Here is a 12,521-nt window from a genome sequence, read left to right as displayed (position 1 = left end):
TGCACTGAAGGGGGACACCAGGGACAGAAGCATGTGAGGAAAAGCATAGCCTGGGAGCCCGGGAGTCAGAACACCTGGGTTCACATCCACCACTCACAGGCTACCTGATTTTGTGCCCTCTCTGGCCTCAGTTTCCCCCCTGTAGCATGAGGGAGTTGGACAAGATGACCACTCTGGTCCGGACCGGCTCTGACAGGTGATGAAAATGCTCCACCCCCACAGAGATTTAAACTCACCCTGAAGTCCAGTGCCAAACCCACCCCAGCCTGACGTCCCACTGAGGCAGTGGGGAGCAGATGCCTCCTGGTACTGACTGGCACTGCCCTGCAGATGAGCTGGCACAATTTCACATGAAACAGGGGGGCCTGGATCTAAAGGCGGGTTGTTTGAAGGGGGTGGGGGGTGCTAGGGGAAAGGCAGAGCCAGCTCCCACAGGCCCTATTCATGGCTCTCTCCGGGGAGGGAGAGAGAGCAGGATAATTCAAACCAGGCTTTGTCCAAACCCCTGACCAAGCCAATATCTCACCTTTGAACCCCTGCAGCCAACAGAGCAGGACTGACGCCCCCTTTGGAAGGAAAGCACCAATGAAGCAAGCCACTGCCCAAGTGCTACGGACTGGCACAGGGTGGGATGCGAGCTTGGAGGAGTAAATGAGCTGACTGCCCACCCAGCAACATGGACGGGCACCTGAGGCTTCACCACCCCGTGGCCTCTGGTCCCCAGCCGTGAGAAAGACAAGCAACCAAGCTCCAATCCAGTGAGACGTCGACCTTGATCTTGCACTGTGTCCAAGATGAACCCAGACTTGGGGTGGGAGTGACAGCGGCACAAAGCAGGTCCTGAGCAGGATAGCAGGGTGAGAGCATGGACACGGGCCAGACTACCGGGTTCCTCCCCTGGCTCTGCTCCTTGTTAGCCATGTGATTTCAGCCAAGCTATTAGCTCTTTGTGCCTCAGTGTCCTCAAAGGTAAAATGGGGACAGTAATCGTATCCACGTCACGGTGGTGTTGTGAGGATTAAATGTGGTAACTTACATAAATCCTGGCCCAGAATAATTGCCATCTATGCCTTAACTAGCAGCTATACTATTAAAGCAACTCCTCCTCCTTAAAAATGCTTTTTTTTCAGGCACTAATGTATGTGATCATTTGAACATATTTGCATCTGCCATGAATCTCTCCAGATTCCTACACTGGACTCCAACATCGTAAGAGTCTACCTAGGGCCAGCCCTGGAGGCCTAGTGGTTAAGTTTGGTGCACCCCACTTCAGTGGCCCGGGTTTGGTTCCTGGGCATGGACCTACACCACTCTGTTAGCGGCTATGCTGTGCTGGAGGCCCACATACTAAAAAATAGAGGAAGATTGGCAGGGATGTTAGCTCAGGGCAAATCTTCCTCAGCCAAAAAAAAAAAAAAAAAAAAACGGAAAGAAAAGAAAGAAAGAATCTACCTAAACCACTATACCGGAGGGAACTTCCCTGCGTGATGCTCCAGGCTAGCCTGGGATGCTGCCGCTCACAAGCCTCGCCCTAGAAGCTCTCCCAAATAGCTACCTACAATCCCTCCTACTGTAACTTATTCCATTCTCCTCTGTAGTCTCTCTTTTCACCTTACACATCATGAAGTCCGTCTAAGGATCCCTGCAACGAAGGAGAAAGCAATAAATGCCTCTGCCCACTCCCTGATCTGCCCTGATCTGCAGCCGGGACCCTCCCTCATCCCCGTTCCCACCCATGCCAACAATGCTGCACCCCCGGGGGGCCAGAGAGGCCTCTGGTTCCATTCCCCAGGAGCTCAAGTTTGGCCTGATGAGGGGGCACAGAGGTCCCCATCCAGGCTGCCCAAACACAAGGCCTATTCCCTGGGTCCAGTCGCTCTCTGCTTGGGCTGGGAGCCTCAAAAGCCTGCCCCATTCCCCATGTGTCCCAAAGCCACCTTCCTAATAATGCTCGCCTCCACAAAGCTTCATCTTGTACTGTGACTCCTATCAGGAGACCCGGGTTCCAGCCCTGGCACGATCTCTGTGTAGTCTCAGACTCTAATAGCTCCCCCAACACCCCCACCCCTGCCCACTCACTGGGCTTTTGAGGCCCACAAACCCAGCATTGAAGGTCAGGAATTTACTGTTCTCATCATTCCCAAGGGGAGGGTGGGGTCTCAGATGCAGGAACTTGGAGCTCTCAGCCACCTAGGGGTGGACCCAACCACCTTGTGAGCAAGTGGAAGAAGAGGCTGGGGCTGGGGGCCTGTGAGCTGTGTTTGGAGGCGAAATGATGGGTTATGTAATCGAGATTCAAATTGCATGCCAATGAGCACATCGCAGTGAGAGTTGCCACTTTGGGGAATGGGGTTGTTGCCCTGGCCAGGGGAAGAACCACGTGGGACCCAATGCATCCACCCCCAGCAGGGCCTCAGGTGGGGGTGGGGGTTGCAGATGAGGTATGTGTTGGTCTGGGGGGAGAATCCAAAAGACTCAGGCTTAATGACCTCCACCCCCACCCCCTGTCCATCTTGAAATTCAAGTTTGTAATTAGGAAACGCTTTGGCTGAAAGATGGAGAGGGAATCCAGGGAGAGAGATGCAGACTGAGGGAGAGCTGAGCATACAGCCAGCTCCTGAGAAACACACCAGTGTCAGGAAGAGGTTACAAAGCACCAGACCCCAGCTCCAGCACTGGGGGGAGGGCTGGGGAGGAGCATTCCTAAGTCCTCCAGCACTGTCAAAAGAGGAGGAGGCCTCAGCCCAGGCCTTGACCCCAACCTGGACCCCCAGGGAACTTTTTTTCCAAGCTGAGAAAACGACTGGCCTGAGAGTGTTCCATCTTTCAACTTGGGAAGGGGCAGTATGTGTTGGGGTGCTCCAACAGGACTGGGCAGCCAGGCTCAGAGGTAGGGGGCTGGCCCCATGGGGCTCCGAGGCCCCTGCTGGCCCCTCCCCAGCCTCAGCAGCTGGCAGATGAAAGGACCCAAGCAAAGCAGCCCAGCGCTGAGTAATGCCCCTGGCACCCCGTGCCCAGACCCACCCACAGCCAGCCTGAGGGGACAGAGGGGAGGGCTGCTGCGCCTGCAGGGCCGGAGGTGCCGGGCCTGTTTCTCTTCCCCGGGACCCAGAAGGGTGGCGGATCCGCGTCCCGCAGCTCGTCGCGCGGTCGGGCCCGGCAGGGGGCGAGTGTGGTGCGGGGAGGTAGGTGTCCGGGCCGTTGTGGCCAAGGACATCCCTCTCCGGGAACCCCCTCCCCCACTCTCTCTCCCTCCAGCTGTGCCGGGGCCTCGCCAACGGAAAACGAAAACTCGGGCAGAGGAAACGGCGGCAGGCGCCCCGCCTGAAAAACCCGGACAAAAGGCGCTGGCCTCCCGCCCCCGCTGCCCAGCCCCCGGGGGTCTGGCACCGCCGCCCCGGTCGGTGCCCCCTGCCCTGGCAACCCTGTGAGCGTCCCGGCCCCATGCCTACCTCCCTCCTTCCCACTTCCCTGTCCAGGGCAGCCCTCGCTCTGGCCCCCTCCCCAGCTCGCCAGCAGCCGATGTTCCCCGCAGGCGTGCCCGCGCTGTCCGCCCCGTGCGCCCCAGGCTGTGCCCGCCGAGCGCGGGCGCCGCGACCCCGGCCCTGCCGCCAGCTCCCCGGCAGAGCCTGGAGCCGCCCCCTCCCCTGGCCCAGCGCCCTCACCTGGGGGGGCCGGGGCTCCGGGCGGGGCGGGATCCCGACCAGGCAGAAGGCGACTCCATTCATCGGGCGGCAGCGGCAGCTCTGCGGCCAGGGCACTGCTGGGGGCGCAGGCTGGGACCCGCGAGGGGCGGGGCCGGAGGGGGCGGGGCCGAGCCTGGGGGCCTCCTCCCCGGGGCCCGCCCCCTTCGCTCCTCCCGCCGCGCTCCCGTCGGGGCGCGCTGGCCGCTGCTCCCTAAGGCAGCAGACCCGGGAAGAGGGCTGAGGCAAGGGTTTGCGCTGGCCGCGGAGTAGAGGGCAGAACACAGCCTGGGGAAGAGAGGTGGTCTTGGAGGGGGAGGGGCCTCCAGGGGACCGGCCCAGATAGACGGTGACCCGGGCCGGCCGAGGAAAGGGGACAAGGGCGCCAAAAACCAGAACTAGCGCAGAGAGAGGAAGAGACGAAGGGAAAGGGAAGCAGAGAGAAACGCGGCCAGAGATGGTCCGAAACAGACCTGGAGAGACACAGAAAGCCCGGGAGAGGCAGAGACAAGATCGAGATAGAGTAGACAGAAGCAGAGAAAGTCAGAGAGAAGGATGAAGAGATCCAAGATGGAAGACAGGGAAAGGAAGAAAAAGGCTTAGGGAGCCTTCCTTCCAGAGACTCACGGAAGCTGAGACAAGGGCAGAGATGGTGATGCCTATGGGGGCTCGGCACCCCTCCATCTAGGGCCCCCCTCCCAGGCAGAGGCCGGAGACTGGAGGCTGGACCAGAGAGGCTGGCAGGTACCCCAACCAGTCTCCGAACCAGCCAGCCTGTAGCTCAGGCCTCTGGACCAGCCCATTGACCAGCTCTGTAGTGGGTGGCCGTGAGAGCAGAGACCGCCCCCAGGCCTCCCAGTCACAAGCTCCCTTCTCAGCTTCACTCTGAGCTGGGCCCAAAGAGTCACCGGGGTCCTGAGCCAGTTCCTCATTTCCCTGCTCCCAAGCAGGATCCTTCCAGCCCATCCTCTGACAGTCCAGGAAGGGACAGCCCCTCAGTCCTTCATTTCTCCTGAAAAGTTCTTTCTGCGATCTAACACCCTTCCTACCTCCTATTTCCTACAGCCTATGTTCACCTCTTTCCCAGGCCTTCTTGAAGTGTTATGGCTCCTGTATTCCTTCACCCAGATTGTGAAGAAAGGGAGGCAGAGGCCACAGATAGAAGAAATATGTTTTGGGGGTGGCCCTGTGGCGCAGTGGTTAAGTGCGCACCTTCCGCTTCTCGGCAGCCTGGGGTTCACCAATTCGGATCCCAGGTGCAGACATGGCACCGCTTGGCAAGCCATGCTGTGGTAGGCGTCCCACATATAAAGTAGAGGAAGATGAACATGGATGTTAGCTCAGGGCCAGTCTTCCTCAGCAAAAAGAGGATTGGCAGTAGTTAGCTCAGGGCTAATCTTCCTCAAAAAAAGAAAAAAAAAGAACTATGTTTCAGATAAGGCAGGCAAGAAAGTGGGAAGCCCAGCCATGTACTGGAGTCACCCACCCGCTCTGGGACAAGGAGACCTTGGAAAACCTGTTTGTTTCACCCCCACCCCCACCACCCAGACTCTTGACAGTGAGTCAGCCCAAGACCCCCACCCCTTCATCTCTGATCAGGATCAGGGACTCAGGTCCTGGAGGGGGCAGAGCGGCCCAGACCCCACCAGGCCAACCCTACTCCTGTGAGCCTGAGGAAGGAGATACTGACTTGTTTTAAAATCTTATGCTTTATTTAATTTATTTCAAATCCCCTGGAAGTCAATGGAAAAGGATGCTTTTACAGTGATGGAGTGGCAGTTAATGACTCCTTTTCCTTTCCGACCTCTCTTCATCAAGGTCATGTGCAGCCAGAATTATCCCCCACTTCTGAGTCCTTCCGGCTATCTAACTGTATGTGTCACACTGCCTGTATTTTCTTGCTTAATCTTCAACCTGTTTCTGCCTCTTTCTGCCCTGCAGCCCCAGTGGTCTAAGGCTTGCTGCCACCTTGGCTCAGGGGTCCTTTCCTCTGAGAACAAATGGGTTGTCTGTGTAAAGGGGAGGCAGTGGCATCTGAGATCCAGACTGAACGGAGGCTGTGGGGGAGGGGAGGAGGGTGGTGGCCTCTGGGGTGCCCCTGGCTCACTTTTTCCAGAGCCGGTGCCCTCAGACACTGCAGGAGGCGGTGAGAGGAAATGAGCTCACAGTGGCCGGCAGGCAATTCCTCCCTCCACAATGCACAGCACTCACCTCCCCCACCCTCTCCCACTTCCCAGAAAGTACGCTCTTCCCCTACCCTGCTGCCCTTCCCACCTCTTCCTGCACCTTGACCTGTACCTCCATTCTGTCCCGCCTCTCCCTCATCGACCTGCTCCAACACCTCTTCCTCCCATCCTTCTGCTCCATCCTGGCTCCCTATTCCTCTGACTCCCCACACCTCACTCCCTGCGTCTCACCATCCACCCCAAAATCCACTCTATTCCCAGCACACTCTTTCTCTGGGGTTTCGGGCAGTAAAGCCTAACATGGGGTGGAGGGTGTCCCTCATTGGGGACCCTCCTTACATTCTTCCTCTTTCTAAACTCCTCCCCCAGCCCAATACCTTCCTTCATTCACAAATGTTTATTGGGAGCCCTCATATATGAGGGGGTGGGGAGTGGAGCGTTGCCCCTGGGGATATAGAGACAAGGCCTGGCTCCTTCCCTTGAGGGGTCCTGGTCTCACCAATCCTGACTCTAGAGTGAGACCCCAGAAAAGGAGCAATGGAAGGCTGGAGAAGCAGAGGGAGGCTCCAGAAGGAGGTGGACTTGAGCTTTCTGGGGCTTCATGGATGGGGCAGGAGTGGGGTGGGGTGGGGAATGAGGGAAAAAGCCCTCCAGGGAGAAAGGCTGTCACGGACAAAGTGGGAGATAGCAGACTCTAGCGGTGAGGCTGGAGCCAAGGAGAGCATGTGTATGTGGGCAGGAAGCATGGAGGAGTGAGGAAGGAAACGCAGAGGGAATGTGACCCAGGGGTGACGCCTGAGGCACTTAGAGTCCAGCTTGGCTTGGGGCAGGGATTTATGCAGAGAAGGGCCATGGCCACTGTGGCACCTCAGAAAAGAACCAAGGATGTGGGAGGGATTGGGGGGGTGACAAATATCAGAGGCCACCCGGACTCAGTGACCAACTGGGTGTTGGGCATAGGAGATACAAGAGTCTAGAACAATGCCAAGGTTTCTGGCTCAGAACAACATCTCGAGTGTTCTCAGGAAGAGGGGACATGCCAGGCACTGTGCTAGGTCCTTTGTATGTATTATTCTAATGTAGCCTTACAAAGGGCCTGTGAAAGAGATATTATAATCCTCATTTTATGGATAGGAAACTGAGGCCCAGAGAGCTTGAGTATCCTCCCCAAGGTCACACAGGATTTAAACCCAGGCATTGGAGCTCCTGAGTCCACATGCTTAACCCTCAGGCTGTGTTGCTGCTGGAGCGGTGACAGAAAGCTTAAACTCTGGGTCCATCTCCTGGAAGAGAGCCTGAACTAGAGACGCGGCTCTGGAGGTCATCAGTGGACCAGGAGTGTGTTTCAGCTTCTCCAGGACGGTGCAGAGAGGAGAGCAGATGTGGGACAGGACTCCAGGGGCACCTGCCTTTAGGGGCAGGTGAGGAGGACTGAGAGGAGGCAGGTGGCCGGAGGAAGCAGCACTGTGTCAGGCAGAGAGGGCACTTTCCGGGGACGGATGGGGGTGGAGGCCAGACTGCGCAGTGAGGAGATCATCTGGGCTGAGGAAGAGGAACCGGCCACCACGGGGCTAGGGAAGGGACGGTCCGGCAGCACAGGTGAGCCGCAGACGAGGCACGTTCCCGTCTGTGTGGGGGAGACCTGAGCAGACTTTTTGGTTAAGCCTGGAGCAGGCACCAAGAGAGAGAGAGCCTGAGGGGACACGAGGAGAAGAGTGAAGGGAAAAGAACCCAGAGTGTGGGGCACCAGAGGAAGAACCCGCCTTCCCCAGGGCCAGGCAGAGGCTAGGAGGGGAGCGTTGTGGGGAGATTGGGAGTCCAGACCAGAGCCGTGCAGGGTCGGGATCAGGCCTGACCCAGGAGCCAGCAAGGGTTTGTATCGTGTCATCAAGGAGCACTGAACCAAGAGTCCGAAGACCTGGGTCCTGCCCCCCGGGTCCTATATGTCTTTGAGGATGGGTACACCCTCCGAACCTCAGTTTCACCCTCTGTAAGATGGAAACAATAAGGCCTTCTCTGCCTGCCTCCGATTTGGGGCTCACATTTGATAATGGATTCCAAGCACTCTGTGAGCCAAAAAGGAAAAATGATGGGTGGCAGGCGGGTTGTAGGGCAGGTGGCCATAAACCTGGCCACAGCTTCCGGCCCTTCCACCAAAGGGGAAAGAGCACCCCCTGGTGGAGCAGAGCAGGAGGGCCAGACCAGAGTGGAGAGCCGAGGAGAGATCACACCTGTTCTTGTGCCTCTGACTTTTAGCCCCTGCGTCCTTTGCTTGACCCCCAAAAGCAACACCACCCCCACCTAAATTTGCATTTCCAAAGCAAGTGGGGGGCCCAGTTCAGTCAAGTCAAAAGATATTTATCAAACACCGACTACATGCAAACTGCTGTGTGTGGTGGGGACAGTTCAATGAATCAGTTAATGTGCCTGCCCTCAATGAGCTCGTATTCCAGGGAGGGGAACAAACACAGCAGAGGAAGGCTGGGATGGCACTGGGATGGGGCTGCAGGCAGAGCACTGAGCAAAACAAGAGGAGCCTTCCATAACAAGGGGAGAAGGCAGGGGCCCCGGGAGGCAGCGTGTGGCCTAGATCTGAAGGCCCTCAACTGGCAAGTGGCAGAGAAAGGAGGCCTGAAAGCTGAGAGCTGGGGAGAGGGTGGGGTCCAGGCTCTGGCAGAAGCCCCAGGCATCCTGTAGAGTGGACCTCACTGAGCATCTTTAATGGTGTAGGGTGGGGCAACGGGCCACTCAAGATGACACCAGTCCCCACCCGCATCTCTGCTGCAGGTCCCTGAGCAATTCTGGGTAAGAGGAATCCCACCTGAACAACCTTGGGGAGGGAGGCTACAGACCCATGGCCAGGCTGGGGCCGAGGGGCACTGGCAGCCTGCCCAACAGCTGGGACCCCAGCCCAGCAACCTCTGGACAGCGAGCTCAGGGTGGGAGCGAGAGGCTGCTGCTTCTCTGGGCTGGCGGCAGGGCAAACAAGCCACACCCAGAGAAACCCTGGTGTCAGGGCAGAGGGTGGATGAAAGATGCCCCAGCCCTGCCGCTCTCAACTGGCAGCCCTTTAGGCGAACATGTTTGGGGAACCTATGTCATGGGGCGGGGAGAGGAAGAGGCCCTGGGCTGGGGTCTCAGCCCTACAGGCTCTCAACTGTGTGACATTGGGCAACTGGAGACTGGTGGCCCGGACGGTGTGTGTGATGCGCAAAGTTAACGGATGACTTATAAGGATCATGACATCACCCAGCAGGGGCTTGAGAACACCAAGATGGAGAAGAAAGGAAGTAAAATGTGTGAACACCTACTGTGTGCCAAGTTCTTTACAAACATTGTCTCATTTGCCCCCCATGACAACACTGTGAGGTAGGTATTATTAGCCCCAGCCTGTAAGTGAGGAGACAGGCTGAGAGGTGAAGTAACCGGCTGAAGTCTGACGCTAACCAAGCCTTTGCTCTTTCTATGAAGCACATCCCCTGGGAGGAGCTGGGCCAGGTAGTTCCTTCCAGCACCAGGATGCTGAATTCTATGATCCTATGAGGGCTTTTAAATTCTTCCAGCAACTGGCCTGCAGCCCTGCTTCTGCCTCAGGCCCCTGGACCGTGCGGAGCCCCACCTAGCCCCTGCACATCCCTGCACCCACCAGGGGCCTGCTCCACTCTCCTCACTGTCTCCATTTTGCCCTTCTGGGAGAGGAAAGGGGAGGGTGGAAGAGAAGAAGGAAGAGGAGGGTAGAGGATGGAAATGTAGAGAAAGGGAAGAGAAGGAGAGGGGAGAGGAACAGAGGGGAGGGGTGGCTCCCACCTCCCTCTAGAAGCTCTGGAAATCCCCGGCAGCTGCTCCTCTCTCCTCTGTCTGGCCCTGAGCCAGCCCTGGGAGGGAGGGAGAGGAGTTAGATGGAGAGAAAAGAGGGGCAGGACACTGACCACAGAGGGGCAAGCCCCTCAGTCCCGGCACACACCCCACCCGGCAATTCCAGCCCCTGTGAGAGATTCCAGGCATGCTCCCCTTTAAGGAAACCCCACATGCCAAAATCCACACATACCAAACATACAGGGCGGCTCTTGCACTATAAAAGGACTCTTTGCTTTACAAGAGGGCTCAGCACATGGGAAACTTAAAATAGGAGCTTCCCCTGGTGGGCGAAAGCAGCTCTGATTTCAGAAGCTCCCCATACACACCATGCTTCCGGCACATCCAGAGCTGGCGACACCCATGGGGCTGGCGGGGCTGGCGGGGCTGGCAGGGCTGGGGCTGCCTTAAGGCACTGACATCAGCCTGGGCACCTCCACGACTGTGCTGTCATCAGAGTCCCCATCTGGACGGGGACGGGGGAGTCTCATGGTCCAGGGGCCAGGCTGGCTGCTTGGCAGAGTGTCCTAGGACCCCTAGAAAGGACCTAGAAAGCCACCACTCAGCACAGCTGGCAGGGATTTCACAGCAGCCCAGAGAGGACAGATGTCCAGGGCCTCCCAGTGTCCCTTGGATGGGGCCAGGGCAGGAGCCCAATGTCCTGAGTCTCCTCCCAGCTCTCTCCTCCCTTCCACCATGCCAGCACACAGGGGAGCCAGGCTCTGCCTCCTGGAAAAGAGAAGCAGCGGACCCCCCAGAGGAAGCACAGAAGGCTGGGGGAGGCCGCCGTGGGGCTGCTTTCAGGAGCATCTCAGGCCGAGCCGTGGGTCCAGTGAGATGCGTTTAGGGTCCTCCAGGCAGAAAGTAGTGGCGGCCCCCAGTCCCGTCTCTCCCTTTTTTATTGAGGTGAAATTAACATAACATAAAATTAACTATTTTAATATAATTCAGTGATATTTAATACTGTCCCCCCGACACACTTTTTTGTACTCCAAGTGGAATTGAGGGTAGAGTCAGTAATGAAAACAGCTGCAGATAATGACAAACTGAGTCCCCTTCCCCCGCCAGGTCTGGTGCTCCAGGGAGCTGCCACTGGCCATTTAAATTAACAACCAAGATGCCAAACAGGCCTGGAGACTAGACCAGCCCACAACCCCACCCCAAACATCACGCCCAGCCTGGGGAAGACGCCCAGAGCACTTCGTGCCTTCTCAGAGCCCCCCTCCAGCCCCCAGAACTTAGCATCACCCCATTTCCTGACTCCTCATCCTCCCCCCCTCTGACTCTTCACCCTCACTCCTCCTCACGCCCCTCCTCACCACTATCACAGGCAACCCTGGACCCCTCTGCCAGTCTGGAGGGGAGGGGTCTCAGGGCCTGGGGCCCTAGGCCACTGCTTTAGGTAGAGCAGCCCCAAGGAGCCGGGGAGTGCAGACAGCACTTGAAGGCACGCCCAGGAACAGAAAACCCCACCACTCCAGACGCCACCCCAAGACCTCACACCAAGTCGGGATTAGGAAAGGAGCAAGGGGGCCTCAGGAACCACCCCCCACCAGCAGCTGCCCTTCTTAGAGCAGGGGGCTGCGAGTCAGGATAGAGGCCCCCTCACTCACTAAAGGGGACTCGCTCCACTTGTCCAGGATTTGCTGAGTTCTGTGGAGGGGGTGAGGAGCTCTGACCTGAGGGGGTCTTCACCTCTGCTCCCTTCTGATGGAGCCTGTGTGAAAGAAAGACGGCCCCCTGGGGCCAGGCTGGGGGGGCAGGTCTGTATGGGGGGCCGTGGAGAAGCTGCCCAGCCCACCCCATCTTTTCACTGCCGTGAAATGGTGGCAGCAGCTGCTGCAGCGGCTGTAACTGGGAGAGGAGAGGGAGCCTGGCTGGGAGAAGCCCCTTGATTTGTAGAGGGGGAGGGGGATGGTTATATCTTGAGGTCCCACCACCGGGGTCTGGGGGTCAGCGGTAGTCGTATGGCTGCCTCCTGTCACTCCCTCATTCTGCACAGCCTGCAGCCCCCTCAGGCCTAGGATCTGAGCCGGGCTGGGACCTTACCGAGTGGGGAGGGGGGCTTCTAAATGCGATGCTCTCCTGCTGGAGGGGGGTGGGGAGAGAGGCAGCGTGTGCGCCCTCTGTGCGCGCCTCTCCGTGTGTCGGTGGCGGGGGAGTACTCGTGCGTGTGGGTGTGTGTGTACACACCAGCTCTGTGTCACACCAGCCCCATCCCTCCCAAAGAGCTCGGGCCCCGCCCGGAGCCCCAGCGCCCCAACCCCTCCCGCCGTGGCGGGGCCCCCTCCCTCTCTGCGCGCCCACCCTCGCCCGCTCCTTACGCCCCCGCGCTCCCCGCGCAGCCCCGCGCAGCTGACCTGCTCCATGCTGCCGCCCGCTACGCCGTCCTCGCCGCGCCAGCCCCGGGGGGCGCCGGGGGCGGCGGCCCCTCCATGCGCCCCGTTTCTCGCCCTGGCCCTGTCGGTGCAGCACCGGGCGACCGCCAGCGCGAGGAGCGCCTGGTGTCAGCGGCCCGGACCCCCGCCCCGCCCCGCCCCGCAGGCCCCGCCCCCTCCCCTCCCCTCCCCTCCCCTCCCCTCCCCTCCCCACCCGCGGGTGGAGGCACCGCGCTCTCACACACGCGCACATACACACGCTCTCAACCACACACACATGATGCATGCACACTCCTCACACACCCAGAGGCTCCTCCCTACCGGCACCCCTTGTTCTGCCTGTCCTGGGGGCCTTGTTAGTCCAGAGAAGCCCCTCTCCTCACTCCTGAGGTTCATCAGAGTCTGAAGGGCCCCACTCT

General features: G+C 58.8%; 1 protein-coding gene across 2 annotated transcripts in view; it reads right to left on the bottom strand.

The window, feature by feature from the left end:
• ARHGAP23 (Rho GTPase activating protein 23) overlaps positions 1-12,225 on the bottom strand; it is a 79,863-nt gene extending 67,638 nt beyond the window's left edge. Inside the window, exon 1 of one of the 2 annotated variants that reach the window (XM_070483113.1) lies at positions 12,085-12,225. In XM_070483113.1, coding sequence (XP_070339214.1) covers positions 12,085-12,093 — 9 coding nt within the window. In that variant the 5' untranslated portion in view covers positions 12,094-12,225. Of the gene's footprint in view, positions 1-3,665; positions 3,824-12,084 lie in introns of those variants that run through there. The other variant, XM_044744364.2, reaches the window with a different exon arrangement.
• Between the last annotated feature and the right edge of the window lie 296 nt (positions 12,226-12,521).

The sequence above is a fragment of the Equus asinus genome, chromosome 13, assembly GCF_041296235.1.
Source record: "Equus asinus isolate D_3611 breed Donkey chromosome 13, EquAss-T2T_v2, whole genome shotgun sequence".
NCBI lineage: Eukaryota > Metazoa > Chordata > Mammalia > Perissodactyla > Equidae > Equus > Equus asinus.
This window is presented reverse-complemented; position numbering and strand designations above follow the sequence as displayed.